The following is a 27,796-nucleotide window of genomic DNA, read 5'->3' as shown; positions in this document are numbered from 1 at the left end:
CAGCTCAGCCTTGCCACTATAATTTCTTCTGCAGATCCACTTCAAATTTAGAGTCACAAATTCCTGTGGCAAGAAAACCTGCCATTTCAAAGGTAATAATGTGGCCCCGAAGAAATTTGCCAAGAGATGATGCTGCCCTAGCAATGCTTGTTTACAAAGGCCATCATTTTTGTGCTCAGATTTGATATTTGAGCCTCATCTGAAAAAGATGTGAAGACAGAAACACCTCCATTTTCCAGATGAGTCTCAGGAAAAAGTCAAGGATGAATTTTATCACCAACATGGCAAAAACCAGCCTCTGTGTTGGCACCATGCCATTTGCCATGTCAGTCTGCCTGAGGTCAGGGATGGGTACCAAGTGTGAAAGGTTGGCAGAAGACCTTTAGAATGTTGGCTTCTGGCATCTGGGTTATATCTGAACAATTAAATAGCTACTGCAGAAAACACTTGATAGATTCCTGAAAATAATAGGGACTCCGTTCCTCTAAAATAAGCCAAGAAAGAATTATGCAAGAATCTGAGACTGTCAAAATAATATTGATGCTCTATAAGTGCTAATAAGCCTAGATTATTGGTTATAACCAGGCAGTGGATTGGTAACTATGTATATCTGTATATTACCATGGACAAAGCTGGTATCAGGAAATAACAAGAAGAAACAGTTTCCAAACTAAGGCTAAGAGATGACAATATAACAACTTGCACACAGAAACAATGGATCCCAGAGCAGGGACAATATTTTTGTAAAGGCCTTAAACTAAGTTCAATTGAGGAAAACAATTTCAGTTCTGCCTTCCAATGCTGTTGATTTTGCAGATAAATTGAGCCCCAGGGAAGGAATTGCCACAAAGCAATCAACTTGCTTAAATCCCATTAACGATAATTGGAACCTTCCCACTCTGCCCCCATGTGCAATGTTAAATAAGTGCCCCTTAGCACTGGATCAACCCAAGTTTTACATATAAACTGCTCTTTGAGAACATGGCACTCTAGCCAAGATCTGGGATAAAGAGGAAGTTACAAAAAATGGAAAAAAAAGAAAAAAAGTGACACAGTTGCAACGGGAAAGCATTTGCAGTTTCCAGGATCTGTGTGTTCGGATAAGACATCCCAAGTTACAAGGGCAATGTAATGGTTTCGAGAGGAATTGGCCTACTTCGGGAAAGGTGCACTAACATCAAAAACTATGTTTGGATTGCACCTTAGAACAGCAAGGTAAGGTCCCAACTTCATCAGAGCCTGACCTGGAAGCTCCATTTGGGGGGACACCAGGGACAGCTGCCTTCCCATCCATGATTGTATGATCCAAGGAGCAGTTTGGGTACAAAAATGAGAAAGGCCAGCCTCCTCGCCCCACTGTCCCATGGCTTCAGAGGCTCAGCTCCACCAGGAACGTGGGGCTGGGACGAGCTGGCCACAATGCTGGGCGCCACAGCAACCAGACAGGAGCTCTGTCATATTGATTCTGAGTCCCAGAGCCAAACTCATATCAAGGTCATGTTATCAACATCCAGAACTCCCTGAACAAAGAGGCTGCTGGGATCACTATTAGGGTCTTTAAAACTAGAGATATCCATTTATTTAGAGACTGAAAAAAGTGCCCTAGAAAAATCAATATTCTTTATGGGCTCTCAATCAGAACAGTTTGAAAGACCCTCTTAAATCCAAGTGCAAGGTTGTACCAAGACTGTGAATCTTTAATTGAATGCTTGTTTTAGATGTGAAGTATTTTTTTTTTAAGAACATACTTTGAGAAGAGTTCTTTGAAATGAATGGAAGCAAAACAGTACCAGGGGCCAAGAGGTAGGGCAGTTAAGAATTTGCCTCTTGGGGATAGAAGCTGTACATAAAAAGAACTAGCAATGGCATAAAATATTCAGCTACTTAGAATCCAAGTTTCCTCTTAAATTCTAGATGGAAACTTATACCTCAGTGACAGTATTGAAAATATTATGTCAGCAGGAGAAGGTTCTTCTTGTTAGCAAGTTTTGAACATAAAATGCTTTTCCATCTCTTCCTGACCTGTTACATAACTTTAACAAGCTGATCGTTTCAGTTTCTAATACTGAGTCTACTTAATTTTAGGAGCTCAAGAAACCATTGCATTGTGTAATGTTGATGCATTTAGAAAGAGAACATGTGCTTATTTTTACCTTGCCATCTGGAACAGTGTCATCAAATATTCCCTCTAAAGATTTCTTTACAGCATCAGTTCCCTCACCGAACACCTGCACACACAAAAGTATCATCTTAAAAAGGAATCTGGGCAAAAGAGCAAATGAAGCATGAGAAGAAGAAGGCAAAATGGACATGGCTGTTACAAAATAGGACTCAGATACTCCCACACCCAATCCCAAAGCAGTTAAAAGAATCTATGGTGGCAGATCATTAGAAACAGGCCCCTCCACCTAGATCACATCTCATTTCTTTAACAATTAAAAAACGGTGGGTTTTGGATCTGCATCATTCATCTAAATTTAAAGAAAATAACCTTATAAAAGCAATGAACTAGATTTATTTTCAGTGAAGAATTTCTGCTATATAGACTCATTTACCTAATCATACATTTACCAATAACTAGTTTTGATTTTATAATCTGTGGAGAATGACTTGAGAAAATACAAGTATCAGCTCTTACTACAGAAAAGCTTTCTATTTAAAAATAGAAATTTGTCAAATCCTTAATATTTAATAAATCCTGCCAAAGTATAGATATGACTAGAATTGTAATTGGGTACTGATGTCAGCAGGTAGTCAAAACCTAAACATGCAGACATGGGAAAGTGTATATATTGCCCTACACACAGCATGTACAGGATAATATTCCCAATTTAGAAAAAGCCTTACTCCCAGCACAAATGAAAAATACAGAAACATTCAGTTTTTTGTCCATTTCAAAGCCCTGAATCAACTAGTAAATTTCTATTGGTCTACATATGGCTAAGCAAGATTTACTTTAAACTATTTTTAATTGGGGTACATTAGTTTACAACACTATATAGGTTTCAGATACACAGTTTCTCACCTCAGTAACTATATAGTTCACACCACGCCTACTGCCACATGTCCAGAACCATCCACCACTAACCAGTTGGCTCCCTTCATGCCTTGCCTCCCGTCCCTAGTAACCAGCATTCTGTATCAGAGTTTAAGGTGTATTAAATTCTTACTTTAAGAGGGAATGGCCACTACTGCTTATAAGACATGACAATGTCCTCTGATTGAAAAAAATAAAATATTTTCTTTTGGATTCATTTAAACTCAGTCATCTATTTTAGCCACAATGAGCTGTCACATAACCTGGGCCAATAAAATAGACCCACATGAACTAAGCTTTCTGATAGAAAAGAAGTTTAAACCAAGTTGCCAACTGCAAAGTCCTGACACATATTTATAGCATGGTCTGAGTCATCTGCCAAGGCAGAGGATATGTACAAAAGAACACCCCACCTCCCAGAAAGAGGGGAGAGAAGCTGGGTTAAACCTCCTTTCACAGGTTTAATCCAGAGCATCAAGTCTCTTGTGAGATTTTTTTCTGATGAGACACTAATTTTCCTCCAAATGGTTTCTGCTTCAGATTTACACAGAAGCAAAGCCACAGCCGCACATGGATGTTCTGCTCTCCCCTAAGACTAAGAACAAACTGCAGGTAGCTAAGTTGCAGGTTGTCTTTTCATCTGCTCATCTGCTCCCCTGCAAGTCCAGGTTTAAACGGCGAGCATGCTGGTCAGGTGAGGACTCAGCACATCAGCTTTCAGGATTCATTTCCCTTTTAAATTTCAGTTCTTAAGCACTGGGGGCTGGAGCTGTCAGAACAAATAATGAGGGACCTATCAAGTCAGCAATTGACTTCTCACTTTGCAGCAAGATACAGAAAGCAGAGGTCAAATGGGCATCTTAGGCATGACCTCCAAAATGCTCACTTTCCAGCCAGGTAGCCCCTGGATTAGAACTCCCGTTCTCCTGAGAGACCAACACTTGTGTTCCTTCAGTTCCCAAAACAGAGAGATACCAGCAGCCCTAGAGCCATGCATTTATCAAAGTCAAATAAAAATGATGGCAGTGACAGCAAAGATTTCCCCAGAAGTAGCCCCACAAATAAAGGAGTAAAATCAACAAGGTCACAGCAGTTAGCAGGGACCTGACACGGCACACTTAGGGGTGCCATTCATGTCCTGAGGTCCCTTCAAGCCCTACTAGCTGGGGAGAAGGGAGCCATGAATGAGTGAGCACTCTCAGAATCCGGTAGAAGAGGAGCTGTCCTTTTAATGCCAACCCCCAAAGAATCAAGGGCAAAGAAACAACCAGATTTCTCTGGAGGCTGCCTTTGATCCAGCGCCAGAGGCAGCTTAAAAGACTCTGTGTTTAGGTGCTCACTTGGCTTCACCATCAAGTTCTGCTTTTTTCTGAAGACTCTGGGATGAACTGTGCACTTTCAGGAAGTCTGAATTAACCAAGGTTTGGAAGGGTTGCAGGTAGAGACTGGAGCTTGGTGATAGACTAACAGCAGAGTTCAATGTTAGGGAAGCACATTGCCTATTAAAAGCATCTAACGCCACTCACTTCTTCGTGTCAATGATTTGATCTTAAATCAAACACATCAGTAAAGGAAGGTGCACACGACCACGCACACCATTGTGAGGTGGCCGGGAAGCAATCAGCACGTGCCTTGTCATCCCCTCTAGAACCGACCTGATTGATGCTTGGGCGTCCCTGCTTCTTTTTGGAGGTAGTGTCCAGACCCCAAAGAGAAGAAAACCTGCTTCTTCGTTTGCTTGCAGATCTGGACATAGCCTGAGTACGCCTTCTCACTCCAGTTTCACCAGTGCGCGCTGCCACCTGAGGACAGCAAGGAGCAGTGTCAATGAGATGAGTCTGGGGACCACCCGCCTGTCCCACAAGGTCCCCACTCAAGTCTTCAAAACCCCTCCCCCACTATCCATCCGGCCAGTCCATGCTGACACTACCACCCCGGCAACTAACCCACCACTCAAACAAATTGGGACTTTGAAGTCCTTGGTGGATTCAGCTATGGGAAGGTGGGATGGTCGGCAAACTCCATCAGGGTCTGAAATCACCAGCTCAAATACATAACAGAGTCACAGGATGGCAACAGTTTGTTCCCAAGAATCAGGTGCCCTACTGGTCACAGGATTAAACTCTTGCATCAAGTTGCAGTAATCAAAGAAAAATGGAGCTCGAGTGACACCCAAGCAGTGAAAATGGCACATTTTGCTTCCTATGATTCTGTGTGAATCTGAATTTACCAACATCTTCTATTAATTTCTTTAATAACGCCCCCCCCCAATCACTTTTGTTATCAGGCAAGTGGCGACTACTGCCCAGTATTATCTGTTCTCCTAGAAATTCAAAGAACCGCTGATGCAACTGAGCACATCTGGCCACCAAGGCGGGTCCTTTCACTGGTGTCAGGAGGTGGCCAGGAAGTACGCAGAAGGGGTGCCTGCCATTTCTGGGAATTGTCCCCAGAAGAGGGGTTTCCCATTACCCTTCACTTTCCTCTTTCCTGACGGAGGCAAGCGTACAGGTCAGCTAGCCTAGGACAGTGGGACGGAAGCCCTTCCAAGGCAAAGCAAGGGGGAGGGGCCTGAGTCGAGGAAAACAGAGACACCCCCTTATGAGACTTATATGTCCTGTGTTGAGGTAAAAATGGAATGAAAGTTATATTTTGGTTTTTTCTCTTTTAAAAAAGAAGCTAATCTCTGTTGAGATATTTTCAAGGTGCCACCAATGCTGACATATTTCAGAAGGAAGACCCCAGGACAATCTGTCCGGGGGGGCAGCTGAGTCCCTATGGGCATCCACAGAGCACGTCTCAAGAATACTCAGGCCTGAGCCTCATCCTCCAGCTGTGAGCCAAGTTGCAGAACTAGAGGCACCCTCTAGCAAAGTCTCCACAGGCCACCCACAGGCTCACCTTCAAAAAAGGGAGTGCCCGAGGGACAGAGAGTTAGACCTGAAGTGGAAGCTCCCCACCTGCTCTGCACTGTGGGAGAAGGTCTGCTGGGCACAGATTCCCACACAGGCCACTCCCAAGATGCCAGCTGCCAAGTGGCAGCCGTCTAAGGGCCCAAAATACTGGGGAACACGAGGGACCTACTCCGAGGGACCTACTTGAGTCGGCAGTGGTTTTTGGTAATGACAAGGCAAAACACCACAGACACCCCTGGAGTGCACAGGCCCAGACCCCCAGGGTTCACTAAAGACAGGAACCAAAACAGCATCTCTGCAGGAGGGGTAGGGAGGAGATTTGGATTCCAAATGAAAATAGGAAGAGGAGGGAGCTGAGAGGTCTGATGCTTTCTCAGTTTTTGCACAGGAGAAAAGCCAGAGGGGGCACCCGGGACAACAGCAGCCACGCTGGGGAGGAAGAGCTTTAATTAATCTAAGATCAGACTCGAGGTGTGGCAGGGAACAGAGTTGGACAACAAAAGGCGCCTGTTTACATTCAACATGCAAACATTTTCTCTATTGTCATCCCTTTCTAAGTTAAAGGTAAAGAAAGGTGGGAAAAGGCATGAACTGTCCTGCACTCACATCCACATAAGCTCGTGTGGCTGGGTCAGGATCACTTAAACCATCATCAAAAAAGGAGGCTAGCCACCACGGAGTAAGTGGTGTTCAAGTTAAGAATCCTAGAGAAAAATAATATCCACTGGGTCATACATGTATATGTCTACTTATATAAATAGGGAAATCTCTCCATCAATACAGAGACACATGTAGGCAGCCAGATAAATGGCATGATTTGCTTAAATATGTGAAAGTGATTACCATGTTTACTCTCTTGATAGCAACCATCAGTGGCTGCACTTACTGTGCTTATTTAACTGCTAACTTATGTATTATCTATCTCTCCTAGAAGATTATAAGCTCCAATAGGACAGGAACCTGGGGTGCTCACTGCAATAGTCCTACTTAGGGGGACACAGCCAGGAACTCACATGTATTTGTTGATCTGACTGAATAAACAAACAGACAAACATCCAAAAGCAAAAGCAGAGACGCTCCCTCACCTAGTGACCACAAAGAAAGTCGCTGTTTAGTACACAATTTCAGGACAGAAATTGTGCTGAAACTGAGTGGAATAGACTCTCAGTTATCAGCTGACCAGTTAGCCTAATCTGTTTAACAAACAGGCACTTGATTTATGATTCTTAGAGTAATTATTTGAAACTGTCATGGGCCGTGTAAACTGCAAAAGTAACTGCTACGCACCCAAGGACAATCATGACTTCAAATGAGCATAGGGGTTTAGAAAAATAGGAAAAGCTAGCCAAAGCTCGATGGGACAAAATCTCAAGAGTTTCTCAATGGTCTCTGCCCAGACAATGGCTCCCTTTGTGGCTGAAACCTGATGACTCTATCATTCTGCTCATCTGTGCAAACAAGAACAATGATAACCTTCTTTCAAAGAGTGCATTGGGGACCCTTCAGTTAATTACTGCAAATCACTGAGCTTTATGGGAAGCCCTCCTGGTGAATGGTACTTAAATTGTAGCTCCACTCTCCTCCCCTAGCCCTGTTAACCCTCCCACCTCCTCCTCCCATGCGCCCCCTCCGACTTAAAAGGAGAAAAAAAGGTCTGCACAAAGGCTAAATTGAAGAATCCCTCACCCCAAGGGGGAAAAAATTCTCTGGGGTCAAATGACAAGGAGAGGAGGGAAAAAATAAGTATCCAATAAATCAGGCTAACATTGCCTGCTTGGATCTTCCAGAGAAGCGGGAGCACATGGACACCCAATGGGCTTGCCTAACTTGTTCTGTCTGAAATCAAAGCTCTAGTGGAAAGAAGCCCTCGCTCCTTTCCAGATGCCCAGATTTGCATGGCCGCTGCACCCGCCAAAAAAGAACAAAGAAACAGTGAGTTGCACATATGGAATTAAATTCCCTTCCTTAAAATTACTGACCAAAAAAACCTAAGAGTCAACCAACCCTCCCACCCCTGCCTTCAGCTGGACTGATTTTAATAGCTGCCCATCAAAAGCGAAGTCCACACACATCACAGATATTGAGGCAGAGGAAATTAGAAGGTCTGGAGAGAAATTACGGGTATAAAATAAAACAAGGGTAATATGGTGGCTTTTACTTCCCCTTCCCAGAGAGGTTAGCTCCGATGGCTTTGAAGAAAATAATTAAAGCATGGAAGTTTTAGGTAGAAAGCAAAATCATTTTCTCCAAATTTGATCCAGCACGGGAAAAGAAAAGAGTCATTTGGATACCCAGGCTTTAGTATTCATATTAATGCCACACATCAAGAGAGCCCTTCATTAAAAGGCTCCTTTAATTTATGACATTCTTGCTTAGGGGAAGAAAAAAAAAAAAAAAACAAGAATTTTTAACCCCAATTTTATTTTTTGCAGAATAGCAAATTGAGATTTAGCTAAGTGACAAATTGGGTTCCAGGTCTCAGAGAAACAGTCAGAGACACAAGTGAAAACAGTTTGCAAGATGTATTCAACAAGGCACCCTGACCCAGCACTGCCTAAAAAAAAAAGGACTTAATAGCTGTAAGGAGAGGCGGCAGCCAGGGAGACCAAGAGCGGGACTATAATTAGCAGAACAAATAAGAATGCCAGTTTTAATAACTCCAGAAATTGGTTTAAGACTTCTTTAAAAATGTAAATCTACCCCTAATTATCTGAATGATGACGCTAATCTATTTATAAAGAATACAAACGCCTCTGACTGAATTACAGCTCTGAATTCAATGCAAGGGTACAGCTGACATGGCAAGACAAGAGCAGCACAGGGAAGGTTTTCCAAAGCAGTTTCTGGAACCCGAGACTAAACATTTAATTCCACAGCAAATGTGCGAAGGTGCGATACATTTCAAGAGGGGACTGGCTTGGTTAGTCTAAACTCATGTTACTCGCCCAACAATTTTTGAGAAGAAAGGAGCCAAAAGTACATAAAGCTGTTTGCAATTTAGTGAGTACATGAAATGACAGATTGCAAACACAGAACACAAGTATATAACCTGCCACCTTGGAGGTCATTTGGAAATTCTCCTCCCCAAGCAAATCCGTACGTTGAGCTAGTAAATCAGGAAAGCTCTCTGCCTTCCTCCAAGGCATCAGGTGTTTCTGGGCCTAAAGAGCTGATGGAATTGGAACATTTAAAATGAAGTGAAAAGGGAGATCTCCAAAGAGAGGTGTGTGCCTGTTTCGTGACAGAGACAGAGAGCATGCATTTATGCATGAGAGAGGCCCCCACTGACCACTTTCATTAATAGAAAAAAAAACATGTATTTGGATTAAAGACAGGTCATGAACTGTTACAGGGCAGGATGAGGGGCACCCCAAGACTCCCAAACCCGCCTGCGCTAAATAGGTTCTGCCATCCGCTGCATCAAGATAAAACATACTCTAGTGCGTAAGCCCTTTAATGGAAAGAAACTTTAATACAATTAGTGTGCTATAAAAAGAAGGGGAAGAATAGATGAAATAGTTTCCAAATCAAGCGCCCAAAGTTACCCATCCCCTCGTGGGTAACTGCCCAGCCAAACAGGGCTGGCCCAAAGTAGGCCACTGAGGCCCAAAAGCCTGCCACAAGTCTGTGGCACCTCCTGGGGGGGGCCCAGAGGAAAGAGGCAGAAGGGGCCCGGCACATCTGGGACAGAGGAGGGAAAAAAAAATCAAGATAAAAGCTGCCATTGTTGACCTCCCCACGGTCTCTCACCCACGTTTGTTTCAATCAGTCCAAGGCCAAGAAGCAGGTGCAGCTTCTTCACGTGTCTCTGCTCCATGTGCCTCCTCCAGGCCTACTTCTGGCTCTCCATCTTTCCTCCTTCCTTCTCCAGTCTTGTGCTCCCTGCTCACCTCCACCCTTCCTTGGGTGGTGCAGGGAATCTAGACCCTCCTCTTTCCCTGGGGACCACCCTGTTACAGAACTAAAGATGACATGCCCTGTCACAAACACTGCATGCCAGCATCTCTTAAGAGTCTACCTTTCACGTTTTCTTTGCATGATCATCTCGGCCCCAGCAAGACAGGCTGAAGTGATACATTTCCAAAAAGATTCAAATGAAAAATTTGCATCCACTGCTGAGGGCAGACACTGTCAGACTCACCCACAGCAATCCACTAGGAAAACACTGCTTGACTCTTGTCAAGTCCTGCTCAGGACTTGACTCAGTCAAGTCCTGCCAAAGTGGATATTTCTCAAAACTACATCAGCTTCTACTCACCAGGGCATGAAAAGACGACACAGAGAAGATTCCAAGGCGGCCCATTGCCACTTTCGTCGGTCGGCTTGCAAAAGCGAGCAGCCTTTTGGGATTCGGCAGCTCCCCACCTTGGAGACTAGCTAAATAACAGCGGTAACGAAATAGGTCCATTTGGAACTGTTCCAGGTTTTGCTCCCAAACAAAGATCTACAGTGGTGAAAACAAAGAAAGAAAAAAAAGTGAGAACAAGAGAAAACCAATACTAGCAAATTTATCCTACTACACAAATATTATAAATCTGTACATTGTGAAGTTATTCATTCTAATCCTAAGGGATGAGCTTCAGGAACCCTAAGTTTCCTCAGTAATAGCAGATGCTATTGGTTTCATAGTTTCTCCATTCTTCTGCAAAGACCAATGGCCATAAATTCCACATGATGAAGAGAAAGTACATTCATTGCTCTGTGTGCCCCTCGCCCCAGATACCATGTTAGTGGCCATGACTGTCCAGAGCTCCGAGTTCTGGGTCACAAACCCATGCAGAAAAAGTAAAACAGGGGGTTCCCAGCTGTATGATGTACGACGAGGTGCTTTTCATGGGAAGACAGAGCAGAAAAGTGAGGTGAATTACAGCTCAGAGGTAGACAGACCAAGAGCTTATGGGAGCGGAGGGAGAGGGAGAGGGGGCTGCACTGGATGTTGGAGACCCAGACACCGGGACATAGGCAGATCCATGATACTGCTTCATTTTTCAAAGAGGCAAAATAGCACCCGCCTCCTAAGGTTGGTGTGAGGTTCACATAAGGTAGCACAAGAAAACGATTTGGTTCAGGGACTGACAGATAACGACGGCTCGGGTACGCCAGGGGTGACACAGTGATTAATGGTTGAGTCCTTTGACTTCAACTTAAAATAGAGTGTGAGTGTGCATGTGAGCTCGGACTCCTCTTACAACAACCAGAAATGGAAACAGCCCAAATGTCCATCAACTGATGAACAGAGAAACATGGTGTGTTCACACACACAGTGAGGTCATATTTGGCCACAAAAAGGAATGAACCACTGGCAGGTGCTACAGGGGGCTCAGTCTCCAAAGCAAAGGTCAGTCACCAAAGGTCACACAGTGTGCAATTCCACGTGGATGAAATATCCAACACAGGCAAATCTAAGGATGAGCATGCCGGGGCCCTGGGGTGCTTCCTTCTGGGGTGGAGGACAATGTTTGGGAAGCAGCTAGAGGTGCTGGTTGCAGTTGTGCATGTACTAAATGCCAATGAATTGCACACGTCAACATGTTTAATTTTAGGTTATGTGAATGTTGCTGCAATTGAAAATAAAATAGTGTCAAATGACAGAGGAGAAGAATAGGAGAGAAATAGGAAATATCCTGTGCTGACCAGGTCATCCACAGTTCAATCACTTAAATAGCATTTGTTTACATTATTTGTATGTGTGTGTGTGTGTGTGTGTGTGTGCACTTGTGCATCTGTATTTCTCCTTGGAATCTATCCAGCAGTGTAATGGCTGAACTCTGTATCAGTGGAAGTTGAATTTTTTTGTAAGTATATATTTTCTTTTTTATACAAGTATATATTTTCTATACCTATATATTTTCTATATTTCATTTTTCTATATTTTCTGTTTCTGTTTTCTATATTTTATTTTTCTATAAGTAGATATTTTATGTAAGGATATATTTGCTGGGTTTTTTTTAATCGCGGTAATGCTTCTTATTGGTATTTTGTTCACATGATTATGTTCTAGACATCAGGACAAAGTTTCAAGGCTTTCTTAGATGAGTATCTCCGGCTTTATATCAACCAAGTGTTGCGAGCTCACGACAGCTTCCCGTGATAGCGTGGAAGATGCTTACGCCACACACACACAGCAGTGACAGGGACCCTTTTCCAAATACTCCCTTGTCTCAATTTAGAATTCTAAATGTCTGGAGGGGTCAGTTATGCATCCCCAGCTCCATGGAGCTCCAAGTCATCTAAAAAGTGGAGACTAAGTGCAGCCCATGCTGTTACAGACACCATCGGGGGAGCCGGCAGGCCCCTCCACCAATGTCAGCCTCCTGTTCATGCAATGTTGTTCCTTCCGCTCATAACAATCAATAGTGAACAATGGGTGAGAAAACTGACAGTCACGATAAAGAATTTAGCAGCCTGGATGACAAGCTGACAAGGAGCAAAGCGATGCTGTTCTGGATTCTCAGGCAAGAACAGTGTAAAGACATCACGATTCCAGCCCCACCTGAACCCGGCAGACCGTTCACCTGATCTAGTATCGTTTTCTTCTTCTTTGAGTCGGTGACTGAAGACAGCTGCATTTCTCCCATCTTCTTCATCTTCTCGTCCATGTCAATCTTCTGTTCCAGCTTTTTGATTTCTGACTTGAGGAGCCGGAGTGTGTCTTCTTTGTGGTGGTGTCTGGCGACAGCCGCTGCACAGGCAGAATGAATGGCGGTGATCCAGTTTTCAAGCTCCGTCTGGCTGGTGGTCTGTAAGGGGGAAGGTAGAGGCCAAGAAGAAAGAGACAGCCCTTAGGTCATCAGCCAGAGATACCTGCCCACAGTCAAGAGACAGTCAAGAAAGCATTTGCAGGTGCACTAGGGAGGGCTGCCCTTCCTGACCAACTTTGGACAATCAATGAAATGAGCTAGCCTTGGGGCAGACACCCACCCCCATAATAGCCTTAGGATAGACACCACCACCACACCACCACCCCCACAGTCCCAAGGGCTGTCTGAAAGGGGGCCCCCTATCTGTGTTCTCTCCGTTTTTATTGAACTCACTCGTTACAATGGACTGAATGTGTCCCTTCAAAATTCAAATATTGCAACCCTAACCATGGGAGTGATGGTATCAGGAGGGGGGACCTCTGGGAGGTGATGAGGTCATGAGGGTGGGCACCACATGAAGGGGATTAGTGCCCTAATATAAATGAGGCCCCACAGGGCATCAGGAGGTATGCCACAACAGAACCCGACCCGGCTGGCACCTTCCTGATCTTGGAAGAATGTGAGAAATGTCTGTCATCCCTAAGCTACTCTGTCTATGGCAGTTTGTGATAGCAGCACGAATTAAGACATCAGTGTATGCCATATTCCTACACTGACAGCTTGGAATCTAGTTAAGTTTAAGAGGGTTGCTTAGGAGCAAAGGCCGATGTCCAGAGAGGATGGTCAGTCCCGAAGTAAGGGTGAGCCTGAGGGAGATGGTGAGTCAAGAAGACACAACACATCAGTCCTTAGTGAACACCTGTGATCCAAATTCAAGGTCAACACCCAAGTTAGGCAGCGACCACACAAGCTTGGGGACATAGCTCTGGGCAGCCAGAAGTAGTATTGTCTTAAGGGGAAACACAAGGAAGTTACTAGCAATAGCAGCTCCCTGGCCCTGGATGGGAGACTTAAGGACGACATTGGAGGACATTTGCCACTGGGCGGATATTCTCCGTGGGTTTGCTGTGACTCGGGGTGCTCCAAAGGCCAAAGTCAGAGACCAGTCTGGGAAGGACAGGTCATGTGTCACAATGTGCTATTGCTAATTCTGTAGGAACTCAGTCCATTAAGTGAGGCAGTACTAGACTTCCAGATATTCCCTTCAGTTCAGAGAAGTTGAACAGATGCTCAGAACTTCATCTATCTGAAGAAAGGGTCTATTCAGTCATGGAAATCCTAAAGGAGCTGCCAACATCTTTTTTTTCAAGCACAGAACACTGATTTGTTTTTCTCTGATGGATCTTCTTGGTTTTCTAACTCATTGGAGTGATGGTTTGCAAACATAGTTCTATTAATGGGCCCCCCACCCACACACTACGCTGGCAAGTAAAATTTAAGTCAGATCCTCATGGCAGGTGTCTTTAGTATTTCTGAATCTCACCAGGGGTGTATCCCACAAAAGAAACAGCACCAAATATGATAAATGGTGTCTGCCAACAGTGCCACCGCACACTGGGACTCCCAACCAATCCGGCAGTATTTTTATTTATAATATAGTATTTGCTAGTGTCTACAGAAGATATGGATGGCTAGACATCCGTACAAAGAAACAGCAGAAGTCCACCTGAGAAAGCAAATGGAAGACAGGAAGGAGAAAAAGAGACAACAACACTAGAAGTCAGACAGGTAAATGAACACTTGGGGATACTCAGAGGGGCGTGTCCATGACTGCATGAGATGCATCCTTGACTCAACTTTGTTTCAAATTTTTAATATTTTTCTTCCCTTGGAAAGTCATTATTTGACCTTTTATCTTTAGGTATCACTTTAATGTGACTCAAGAAAAGCAGAGCTGATAATCCTCCCAAATACCAGAACTATCTGCCTAGAACAACATACAGTGTCTGACCTTGCAGTCTCTTGATATCTCAACATTAGTGGGTATTTTGCTATGTGGGGTTATTTTTCTGCTTTGGTTATTTATTAGAAAAGCAATCAGCTCAGATGGAAGAACAATCCAGTAAGGATCGGTTCTCAAAGAACGTCTGGCTAGTATCCAAGAAGAAAATACCAAGTGTTGACAAAGATATGGAACAACCAGAATTCTTACATGGTGCCAGCTGCTCGCTGGAGAGTGAGTAAGCTGGCAGAACTGCTTTGGAAAGCTGTTTGGCACCACCCACTAAAAATGACTATGTAAGTCTTGTAAACCACCCTCCCGCCAAATGCACTACTGAGTATATACCTACCAGAAATGCATTTGTATGTTAACCAGAATGTGGATACCCAAAATGTTCACAGCAACATAATTTGTAATGGGTAAAACTGGAAACAATCCAAACATTTGTCAACAGAATGGATGTATGATATAATCACATAATGAAATACTACACAGCAATGAGAATAAAAGGCCAATCACTACACACTGCATTAGGAATAAATCTCACACATGGCATTGAGGAAAGATGCCACACAAACACACGTATGGACCATAAGATTCCATTGATATAAACTAATATATACTGTTAGGAATCAGACGGACTTTGATATAAATGGGGAGAGTGGTAGCAACTGGAAGGAAACATGGGGTGGGGGTGTTCTGGGATGCTGGCCACATTCCACGTGCTAGTTACGTGAATGTATGACACGGGGGTGCCCAGCTGGTGAAGCATCATCAAAATATATACTTTTCTGTGTCTATGTTTTACTTTTATAGAAAGTTTTTAAATAGTTCATGATATATTACTGCACAATTTAATTTTTCTGTGACTTCTCTAAAAATATTGCATTTCAGATTCTAGTTTTCATTACGAATTGGCCCTATAAGAAGTCCCAAGTACATGCCCCTTCAGCATCTCACTTCTGTCCTCCTAAGTGCCTGGGCATCTGATAAACAGCTGGCTGCCTCTGCCAAAATGAGGCTGGATGTACAGCTCGGTGTAAATAGGACTTAAGGGGAGAGGATGCTTTCACCTATTTTGAAAGGATACTGTGTGGTATGTCAGACTCAATGCAGGCAACAGACACATGTGCCTCAAAGCAGAAAGGCTAAACCACCTGGCACATCCATTGCCCTGGGACACCCCTCACTCATCCCCCGTCTGCCAGAGCCCTCCTCTCTCACCTACCCCACAACTCATGGAGCAAGGGAAGGAAATACTGATATACTATCTCAGGAACAAATTGTATGAAAAGGTTAAAATCTTTCAAACTCTGCTAAAGCCAAGTTACAAACTTATCATGTAAAACAACAAAATAATTTCATTTTAAAAGTCCTCAAGTAACTGTTTTATAGAAAGAGAAAATAAAGCTGGGAAACACTGGGAATGACACTCACAGCCACTCATTATAAACTCCAATCTGTTCCATTGTTATACACTGTAATGTTTATTTATTCTGTTACATGACACCCTATCCCTCCACTGGGTGTCCACTGCTCTAGAAGCCTCTAGTGTGGTCACCCATTAATCTGAGCTCTCCCTAAGAATGTAGGTGGATGGAACTTTCCTGCTTCCTCTGAAGTTGGGCATGGCCATGTCACTTATCAAACGCCTGATTCACCCTACTCTGTCCCTTTGCTCATGGTGATGGATGTGTGTAAACAAGACAGAGTATCTGTCACCCAAGTCCATGAGACTCCAGGACAACTACAGGTCCATTATCAATGTCCAGCAGACACCATGGAGCAATTAAAAAGTATGGTAAGCATAAAGGTTTAGGAGCTACTCCTTATTGCAGCGTAATTTCACACACCCTGACTGATCTGCTAGTGAAGTAAAAATTCCATTGTAAAACATCCAAGGCTTTTAAAAGAAAATAATCTATATGATACATTTTAAGCCTCCAAGAAGAGCCACAATCTGAGAGTTTCTGTACAACAGCAACCTTTTCTCTCTTCTCTCCATCTGTGAGGATCTCAGCCACGCTCTATTCTCATTCTGGGGAGGTTATGTCTGCCTCCCAGGTAAGACACAGAAATGAAGGAAGCTCTACCAGTCAATGGTAGTGAACATCCTTCAAAAGGTGTATGTTTAATGTTGTCAAAGCAGCCACTGTGAAATTTATTCAAAAGCGACAAGATGGTAGCTACCTGGGGCTGGGGAAGTGAGGAATGGGGAATTTGTGTAGACGGGGCAGAGTTTGAGGTCTGCAGACAGATGTTGGTGATGGTGCACAACAATGAGAATGGACTTAGTGCCTCTTAAAGATAGTTAAGAGGACATGTTATGTCAAATTCACTACAATTAATTTTTTAAATAAAGTAAAAAGGAAGGAAAAACTCCACCAAGTCCCATAACCTAAAGAAACACAGGCAGAAAAGCAGGATCACAGCTTTATGAAAAATTTATCAAGCAGTTCATTGAAAAATGAAGTGTACCTTCCAGCTTCTAAATGCCTTTAAAACCTGTCAATGGCTGAAGGTAGTGCCATGGGAGAGAATTTTGGCTCCTGCTGTCCTGTCTAAATAAAACAGCAGTCTCTGCCATTCTCTAGCATTAAGCCAAATCAATTTCTAAGAAGCACAATTCATTAAATGAGCTTTTCATCAGAGTTTGTCCTTTTTCAGGGGCTTACAGGAAGGGTTCCACGAAAGGGTGGGCAGAGTCAGGCTGAGTGCTGTCAACAGCGTGTCAAATAGCAAAACTCTTGTAACAGTTCAGGTATTTACATACTTAACACAGAGCTGATGGCCCAGACCACTAACACCATACAGTATTCGCCCACACCGGCTCTTTAGCATTTAAATTCTTTCCTTTAGAATTTTATTTAGGCAAAGTTGGTTTACGGCACTGTACATGATTTGAAGGCATAGGCTCACACCACTACAGGTGTATGCACCACACCGCATCCCCACGTCCCCCAGCCAAAGCACCCACAGTCTTCCACCAACCCTCCATTGACCCTCTGCTCCTTGCTCCCTTCTGACATGCTAGAAAGGCTTTACCAAGGTGCCCACCTAGCCTTGCCTTCTTGAACCAGGCAAGTTTAATCAGAGACATCAGGTCGACCAGAAGGCCCTTCCTCAGAAACAGTGTACCAGTGGTACCCCCAGCTTGTCAGCACGCCACTGAACAAACAGCAGCAGACAGGTAGAGATGTGAATTCTATGACTCTTCCTTTGCTTCTGGGGAGGTTATCAATGCTGTATTAAGTTCAGCGAGGGGAATAAGCAAAGCTCTTACCAATGCAGGAATATAATCAACAAAAAATGCATTTTGCATAAGAGCCTTTTTAAGTGCAGAGTTAAGATGAAACTCAGGGCTTCATTATGTATTTAAATAGATCGAGCTTCAATTATCCAACTGAATGGAGGATACTTGGTGATTTCAGATAATCAATGGTTTATGTGAGTAGCAGGAAAAGGAAAATTCATTTTAAACAAAAGAAATGCTAGTGCATATATGCCAGATCTAGGAAACCGAAATTTTGATAATTTGAGTTTATAGAAGCACTAGAATAATTGTAAAGTTGGTTAAACTTCATTTTGTTTTCCATTTATAAAAAACAGAAAGGAAAAGAAAGGTATGTGTTTTCAGGAGGCTAGTTGGGAATGAAATGCCCGAAATTCTTTTTCCTCATTGGTTCTACGTTTGACATATTTTGGAGTTTTAGTTTCTAAATCAAGACTTAATTACTAAGTCATTTATTTTTATACATCTTTTAACATCATTTTCAATGTCTATAAGGGGAATTACAGCTATTACCCCGTATCTGTGAGTTGGGGTTCCCCTCCTCCACTAGAGAATGTCACAGAACTGGATGCCCCTCTGGCCCTCACCTCACCAGCCACCTCACCCAACAAAAGGAAAGTCTTTGGAGAAGAGGCTGCAAACTCCAGGAAGCCAGGCACAAAATAGAAGAAACTGTTTGCTACAGACAGAGGAATAAATGGAAGGCTGCCCAGTGAATGACTATAATAGGATTCACTTCTGGCAAAGCTGAGAGGAAAAAACTAAAACCACAGGGAAAAAAAAAGTATTGTCAACTCTATCAACAAAAAGGCCTTCCCATCTGTCCACACTATAAAAGCCCCTGGTAGATGGCAATGTACACAGATATTATCCAAGCACATTTCTGGTATCTCAAAGTTAAAGATGATCAGCCAGGACTGAAAGATATTTGAAGAAAGCTTCTAGCATTAAAGGCAGACACCAAAGCACAGGAAGGAAAAGCATCAGGAGAAAAGAGAAATAACGCTCCAAGAAAAAACTTCCTGAAAATCTATACTATCCTCAGAGACACAAGAGAATCTCAAACAAGCACATACAGGTTATTACAAAGGACCGTAACAATGAGAAGGGAAAAAGGGAGAGGGAGGCAGGATGGGGGAAAAGGAGGGAAGGGGGTGGGAGAGGAGAAGAGGAACCAAAATGAAACTTTCAATAGAATACAAGTCATTATGAAAAGTCAAAATACTAGTTATGAAGAAATGATTCGAAAGCTTCAAAAGAGACAGAACACAGGGCCTCCCCGGTGGTGCAGTGGTTGAGCGCTGGGCAGTGAAACTGCTCTCAGCCTCTGCAGCGCCGGTTCGATCCCCAGCCACTGGGTGAGGGTCCCACATGACGCGCAGACCTCTCCTGCCGCCCGCTGCTCCCCTCAGCAGTGTATTTCGGTCCTTCTGCCTGCTCTGCTCCCCACTCTGGCTCTGGTGAATCCTCTCACCCTCCTGCGCTTCTGACTGTACCCAGTGCTTGTATAAATAAATAAATAAAATCTTTAAAAAAGAGAGAGAGAGAACACAAAAGATAATCAGAAATGAGAAAGATATTAGAAAATACATAAAAAAGGGGGAAATTATTTCAAAACCATATTCTAAATTATTCAAATATTATTTGAGTGAAAGGTTCAATGCAGATTTTTTTCAGAGTTTTATTATGAAAATGACAGTTTATTAAGAAAAATGGAAGATATGTAATTCAGGAATGGGACCAGGGTGGTGAAGGGAAATCCCAGTTGAGGGTTCACAGTCTAGAGAGCCACCAGATCAGAGCAGGGAGTAGAAAGGGCCAGGGGAGACAGGTTCCAGGGACACAAACAATACTGAATGACTCCCTAATGCACTGGAGATTCAGAAAATATTGCCTAATGACCAATAAAATAAACAAATTGATCAGGAAAATAAGAGGCAATCATTAACTCCTGAAAAAAAAATAAAAAGCCTTTCATGAAAGGAAATGAGATGATATTCTAACACTAGGTTCAGCAGTTAATACTATTCCTATGTCATAACAACACAGTAACTTAACAACTTCACAAGAACTACTGATTTAATCCTAAATTTTCATATAACTCTGTGGAAAGATGAGGAAAGGAGAACCTGTTCATCATACAACTGATATTTATCTATTGTAACTATTTATCTATTGTAACAAAAAGTCAGTATTTAATGTATAAAGTTAAGAAATAATATAAGCAGATTAATGGGAAATTAGTATACATGCAAGATAAAACAAAAACACTGTTTAAATAGTCCAGCACAATTGCTTTGAGAGAGTAAGGCTGGGAGAAGAGGTAAGGAAGGATGGATTGAGAATTTCATTTTAAAGCTTTTAACGTTAAGAATATGTTGAATATGTTGAAACTATGTGCTTATACCGACCAATTTAAAATAATGTAGAAAGGAAGATGAATACAGTTAGTAATATACTATTTGAATGATACATAATAGTATACAAATGATACACTAAAATCTAGCTCAGCCACAATTACATGGCTGCACTGTACTTTTAACATAGGAGTAACTATGCAATACACCAATAGTCAGCATGTGCTAGAAATAATTACCATCCCTGTGCACGTATGGCACTTCAATATTCACTCTCTCCCCTCAGTGCTCTCCTAAGAGCTAGGCAAATAGGACCCCTGCTGGGTCTCTGCCTCAGGAGCCCCATATATGAAAAGGGCCCTCTGGTCCCTGGCAAGGAATAGTCCTTTCACACTTTCTGCCCTTCAGGGAGCTCTCTAACTCTCCCATATTTTAAATGTGATGTTAATAAGATGCCCTTAGACTTGAGTCAATAGCTAGTGGGTCACTCCTGTGAGACTATATGGTATTTCTTTCACTCAATTGCATGGTACTGAACCACCAGAATGGTGCTGACAAGCTGATCTGGGATGAATCAAAGTCTTTTTCTTTTTTTTAAGATTTTATTTATTTATTTATTTATTTATTTATTTATTTATACAAGAACTGGGGTACAGGCCAGATGCATGGGAGGGTGAGAGGATTCACCAGAGATAGAGCGGGGAACAGAACAGGCAGACTGACGAAATACGGTGTTGAGGGGAGCAGCAGGCACAACAGGAGAGGTCTGCTCATCCATGTGGGACCCTCACCGGCCAGCTGGGATCGAACCAGCACTGCAGAGGCTGCGGACAGCTTCACAGCGCTGCGCTCAACCGCCTGTGCCACCAGGGGAGGCCCATAAATCAAAGTCTTCATATAGATTTAAAAAAAAAAGTCTCCCTGGAGCTCCACACATCCTAGAGTTGACCCTTCTCCACAACTGAGACACACCAAAACCAAAGGCAACTATTTCAAAAGTGGCCGGCCAGGGGTAGGGCTACGATCCATAGTGAAGGGAAAACAGGACTTAGCTATAGACAAAGCCAACACATCAGTCAACCAAGAGAACAAAGAGCAAACAAACCCTTTCTCATATCTGCAGATGAAGTGAAGAGGCATATAAACACCAGGGAAGATGAAATTAGGATCCAAGATCATTTACGCAAGCTCCTTAGAAAGAACAAAAACCACAAAGATGAAATTTCAAAGAGGCAACTTCAAGTTCTGCATTTGGGTTTTTGAAAACTCTATGAAAACAAGATGGAGAGGACCTTGTTAGGTAAGAGTTGGTGGTGAGGGTTTGATATACCACAAGCTTAGATGAGTCAACTGCATGTTGTGGTTTCTCATAAATTGAGGAATTGACACCCGCCTTGTGGAGGAAATAAAAGCAGCAGGAACTGAGCTGTGGGCGGGGCAGGGTGGACCCTGAGGGGCACAGGGTGTGTGCCCCTTCCTATTACAAGGAAGAGCATCAAGAAGAGGAACTGGATCCCAGGGAGAATAGTTCAGAAGCCTAAATCAGGGAAGTCCAAACAGGAGACATAGAAGGCGGCAAAAGAGAAGTGTTGGCAAGTATTTATAAGGTTATGAGACAGAATGAAGCAAAAGATTCACTTTAGACTCTGGAGAGACTGTGAAAACAAAGGGAAATGGTAAAAGTCTCCACAAAGAATATGACTTCAACATAATGAAGAACTTTCTAGAACATGCAGATAACTAGGCTGAAGAACTGGGAACTTCCCAGAGGTACAAGTGGTCCATCAGTGGGTGGAGAGACCCAATGTGGGGTATCTGGGAAAGATGGTATTGGTGCAGGCTGCACTTTAATCTACTCTGAATCCCCTAGTCTTTTATACTTAGCTGGCTGGAGGCCTCTTTGTGAAAGATGATTTCTAGAATTTTCCCTAACCTGATGCACTAGTCCAGAGCATGTTCCAATGGCCTTTGTCAAGTCTGACATATATGTGCCACACACATGTGACACTTCAGGATAGTTCTCCAGAGCCCAATACAGCTCAAACCCTTAGACTTTCCACAGGGAAACCACACTGGGCTTCAGTAAGGATACTTACAAGAAGCACAGAGAACTAGCCTCCTTCTCTTTAATTAAAATCATAATTGAGTAATACTTATTATCACATTTAACCCCAATGAAGCATTATGGTGAGAATACTAGTACTTTTTATTAAACTAGGCTCTTTTAAATATGCAAGCATGCCCTTATACAAGTGACCTACTAAATAAGAAAATATGCTATGAAAAGGCATGAACCCTTCAGACAACATGTCCACGCTTCATTGCTTATATAATAGCATTTGATTCCCCTCCCAATCCAGCATCGTTCTTAACCTGTCTGGTGACTAAGTTCTCAAGGCATTTAATATAGGATTTAAACATTAATATTAGGATAGGTTAGCATCAAAGTCACTGAGCTTTCTGGAATGACATGTGACATCCTCCAGTGATGGACAAATGAAGGACCAAGAAGAAATTGCACTTTGTAGGTAGCATAAACAATTTTTGACTTCCAGTGGGAGCAAAGAATTCTAATTTAAATAGTTTAAATGCAGGCACTACAAGCTCACGTTGCAGAGAGAATCACACTTCTATATAAGCAGTCTTAGCATTCATGTTCATGCCCACCCCCATCCTGCACACAAAACCCCTTTTCTACTTTCGTTGGTGACATGAATCTCCTTTCGTGGACGACTGAATAACAGCGTCGAATCAGCAGCATTCAGGCACTGGAAACTATGTGCAATGAATTGAGCCCTGGGGCTAGAATAACCTACAAATTATTTCCATAATCATGGTTGATCTCCCTTGCTTTAACCTCACCCCCTACACACATAGGTTCCTTTCAAATACAGCCCCTCTAGAACTATGTGGATTACAATAAGTAGAAGGTAGAAAATGCCCTCATGGATCTCCAACAGCAGTAATTTCCTCTGAAAAGGTTCATTTTGTGCTCTATCCCACGTAAGAAGCATAAAAATTTTCACCATAACAAGAGGACACAGAGGTTTTCATGAATAAGGTCCTATGTTGCCAGAAAATCATTTTATTCAATGTGAACTCCTGATTATTTTGATTCTAGTAGCAATGTTTAGGCCAAGAAGGTCTTTTCAAATGGAATTCATATTAAAGTAAGTATGTAAAAAGAAGAGTTTCCTGAAATAGATAAAATTGTCATCCAAACTGTGTAGTAAGTCCAGAACAGCCAAAATTAAGTTATGATTTAGAAATATTTCCTAGGAGTGCTTTAATTCTAAGGATGCAAAAAAGTTTGGTCACCAATTCTTGCCTATATTCTTCTTAGGGTACACTGTGATAATAATGAGATAGAAACTACACTTAGACAATAAGAGGCTTTGTAGAAAGAGGGATTTGATTTACCCAGCCCTAATTATCAATAGCTATGCTACCAATTATTAGCCTTGGTAAATCTCAGTTTTACAAGTGGAGTAACCAATCTAGATCAATAGGTTAAAATCTGGGTACCCAGATTTACCTGCAGTAAAAATTAAATGTGACTAACATTGCCAAACACTTTCAAGAGGGTGGCATACAATCATGAGCTCATAAAAGACAGGCACTGATGTCACAGAGATATTATTGTTAGACTAATTAGACATCTCCTCACTTGCAAGATTTCCAATTAATTTTTTTAAAGATTTATTTATTTATTTTTACAAGAACAGGGGTACAGGCCAGATGCGCGGGAGGATGAGATGATTCACCAGAGACAGAGTGGGGAACAGAACAGGCAGACTGATGGAAATACATTGCTGAGGAGAGCAGCGGGCACAACAGGAGAGGTCTGTAGCACCATGTGGGACCCTCGTTGGCTGGCCAGGATTGAACCGGCACTGCAGAGGCTGCGGACAGCTTCACAGCGCTGCACTCAACCGCCTGCACCACCACGGGAGGCCCACATTTCCAATTAATTAATACAAAGTTATGCCAGATGTAGAAAAACAATGGTTTTCATGACTCAGTTCATATAGATTTTTCAAATAGGAGACACAAAGCTATACCTATTAAAGAAGACTTGAAAAATGATACCACATTAAAATTTAAGTTTCAATATAACAAAGGATACCTTTAAGAGAGAAAAAGCAAGCCCCAGAGTGGGTAAAGATATTTGCAATTCAGACTCAACAAAAGAGAAGATAAACAATATATGTAAAGAACTACCATGATGATTACAACAGAGAAAAACAGAGAGGAAACTGAAATAAGTACTTCACAAAAGATGATACTGAAATGGTCACAAGCCATGGAAATAAGCTCAACTTCATATTAGTAACATAAAGGGGAAAAATTTTCTGAGAATTGTCCAAGTATGAAGAACAATGATGAAGAACAATGATGAAGAACAACTAGAATTTTCCTAGGTTGTTTGTGAAAACAAATTATTCCAATCATTTGGAAACCAGCAGTTTCTAATAAATCTAAATATAACATGACACAGCAATGCCACTTTTAGGTATATACCAACAGAGATGTGGACAAATCATCCTGAACACAGGTATACGAAGTTCTCATAATAACATTGCTCATAATCCCCCCAAACTGGGATCAACCCGAATGTACTTGTAGAGGGGCTGCTATAGGTCGTGGACATCCTAAAGTTGTTGCAACTTATCCCTATTACACGGCATAATTATTAATAATGCCTCTGTAACTCTCAAAATTGTCTAGCTTCTAGAGTGTTTTGTTGAGTTCATTCACAGTCTGAGAGATGTGTGGGACACCAATAAGGACATTAACACAAACACAATGGGAGACCAGGAAACAAGAGAGAGAAATGGTCAGGAAACCATTTGAAGAAATAATAGCTAAAAGCTTCCAAGTATGATGTATACTCACATACCTACACATCCAAGAGTTCAATTAAGTATAGGTAGAATAAAATGAAAGAAATCAATACCTAGACATACAACCAAACTGTTTAAAAACAAACTGTTTTAAAAACCCTAAAGTAGCAAAAGGCAGCTCATCAATACAAGGAATCTTCCAGATTAAGAGGAGATTTCTCATCAGGAGCTACAGATATTTTCAAATAAGAGTGTAAATCAAGAATTTTATATCTAGCAAAACTACCCTTTCAAAAATGAAGAAGAAATATGGACATTCCTAGATAAAAAATGGTCCTGGCTTGGAAGATAACACATGTTCACATTATTTAACTAGTAGGCTGCACATGTGTATGTGGGGGAGAGGGTGGCCTGGAGGGTGCTAAAGCCATCTATTCCTTATTCTGGGTGGTGGTTAGACTGGCATTGTATTACTTCATCGAACAATATGTTTATGTTTAGTGCTCTCTTCTTTATGTGTTTTACATCACAAGTTTTAAAAATGAAAAACAGATGGGTTTTGTCAGCTAACAAAATTACCATTTTATTTTTCTTACTCTAACTTCAGGGACCAATCAAATGCAGAAATGTGGTGAGTTAAACTATTACCCTCTTCCACACCTTTGTTCCAACTCTCTCTTCTGCATGTAACAGTCTTACTGTCCACTTCACACAATTCATCCCTACTCTTCTTTTAAAATTCACTTCCAGGCACAGAAACAAAGATCTGTCTCTTGTATTACATATGAATACATTCAAAGATAGGAAGTGTGTCAAAATCTTGTTATTCTGAAGAATTAGTGCATAGCACATAGGAAAAATGGAATAAAAGTTTGCGAGTTCATGCTTTGCTAGAATAAATGAAGTTGGGCCTCCCTGGTGGCTTAGGGGTTAAATCTCAGCACTGTCACTGGGATGGCCTGAATTCAATTCTTGTCCATGGAGCTAACCCACTTAGGGTGCAGCAGTGTCTCACCCGCTTCTCCACTGAGCAGTGTAGTTTACTAAATCTGCCTGTTCTGCTCCCCACTCTATCTCTGGTGAATCCTTTCATCTCCTGCACCTCTGGCCTACACCCCAGTTCTTTTGTGTGAAAATAAATAAATAAATCTTTTTTAAAAAATAGAATAGAATAAATGAAAAATAGAATAGAATAAATGAAACCTTTCTAATTAATAGCACGGGTATCTGGAAAAGTGGATCACAACTGACCAAACTCAAAGGATTCCCTATAAAGGCAACAGTTAACCTTCAAGTGATTAGCATTTTTTTTTTAAGATTTCTGCAAGTAAATCTTTTTTTTTAAATAATAAATTTTATTTTTGTATTCCCCATACAATTGCAACCCCCCCATTCCCATTTTGACCCCAATCCCTCCCCTCCCGCCCCCCACCCCCCAAAAAGTGTCTCTGGTTCATAGTTTTTTGTTGATTTTGATTTTCACTCTCTTATAGTTATTCATTTTCCTGTTCGCTTGGATTAGCATTTTTTAAATACATTTAACAGTCAAATGTCAAGAACATTGGGTAGAGTTTTTTTAAGATGAGGAAGAGAAACCATTTGGGTATATCTGGTTATTTCTGGAATGTCATTATTTTACCTTATGAGTAATATCGGAAAAGAACATATTATGATAAAAAATTTGACAGCTCAAATCAAGTCTATATTAAGGAGTTCATGATCGCTTTTCTAAAGGGCTACACAAAAGGTATAAAGATTACACTGAAAAATCCTTCAACCCATAGGAAGCACAACAAAGCTTCTCAAACTCAGTACACCCCCGCCTGGCCTCAGGTTCCTGTAGAAATGCTCTGGGTGGGGGCCTCCCTGGAGACCTAGGGGTTGAATCTCAGCACTATCACCACTGCAGCCTGAGCTTGATCCCTGGCCAGGGAGTTAACCCACACGTGGCACACTGCTCCCCTTGGCCATGTATTTCAGTCAATCCACCTTTTCTGCTCCCCACTCTGTCTCTGGTGAGTCCTCTCACCCCCACCCCCCACCCCTCTGGCCTACAACCCAGTTCTACACACACACACACACACACACACACACACACACACACACACACACACACACACACACGGCTCTGGGTGAATTCAATCATTCCTGGAATTCAGGATAGCTGTTAACTTTGTCATGCATCATTTCTGTTTATCTATTGAGTAAAGGATAAATCCCACCACTAACAGAAGAGGGTGAGGAATATAAGCAGGAGAGGACAGTATCTGGTAAGAGACTGGAAATGCCCTGCAACGTGGCCAACAAACCTGAAAAAGGAAGGCGTCGCCCAGAGAGTTGCTGAGGCAGAAGACGAAGTCCTTCTTGGGGTGCTCGGGCACTGCCTGTACGATGCTGTTCTCCACCCATACAGCGTGCTTGGGGATGCTGTTGTGGTCGATTCCGGACCGGCCATCATTCTCGTAGAAGAAGAGTGTGCACCCTGAGCAGACAAAACAGGGGTGTGCATGAGAATGTGGCGCTTAAACAGCAGAAAGTCTGCAGTGGGAACTGGCTTGTCCCTCATCACAGAGAAGAGCTGGAGATTAAAGCGTGAAATCACAGGAAGGAGACAGCATGGGGTCACACCTGTCCTCAAGTTTTGGACAGGCTTAGAAAAAAAGCTAAAGATTCTGAAATCCTAGCCTCTCAGCACTCAAGGGGCTCCTTCGTGCATGTCCTCATGTTCTTCAAGAGCTTGACTTTCTGTTTTATTTAGAGTTTTCTCT

At 42.3% G+C, this 27,796-nt stretch overlaps 1 protein-coding gene across 14 annotated transcripts in view; it reads right to left on the bottom strand.

The window, feature by feature from the left end:
• Positions 1-27,796, bottom strand: part of TIAM1 (TIAM Rac1 associated GEF 1) — a 355,067-nt gene that overhangs the window by 73,219 nt on the left and 254,052 nt on the right. For all 14 annotated transcript variants that reach the window (XM_054700321.1, XM_054700322.1, XM_054700314.1 and 11 more), the window contains 5 exons: positions 27,338-27,510; positions 12,468-12,692; positions 10,211-10,396; positions 4,693-4,839; positions 2,154-2,228 (listed from right to left, as the gene is read on the bottom strand). In XM_054700321.1, the coding sequence (XP_054556296.1) occupies positions 2,154-2,228; positions 4,693-4,839; positions 10,211-10,396; positions 12,468-12,692; positions 27,338-27,510 (806 nt within the window). The remainder of the gene's footprint in view (positions 1-2,153; positions 2,229-4,692; positions 4,840-10,210; positions 10,397-12,467; positions 12,693-27,337; positions 27,511-27,796) is intronic.

This window comes from Talpa occidentalis, unplaced genomic scaffold (genome assembly GCF_014898055.3).
Source record: "Talpa occidentalis isolate TD23 unplaced genomic scaffold, MPIMG_talOcc4v2.1 talOcc4.4, whole genome shotgun sequence".
NCBI classification, from domain to species: Eukaryota; Metazoa; Chordata; class Mammalia; order Eulipotyphla; family Talpidae; genus Talpa; species Talpa occidentalis.
The sequence above is the reverse complement of the archived record's forward strand: the minus strand, read 5'-3'. Positions and strand labels throughout refer to the sequence as shown.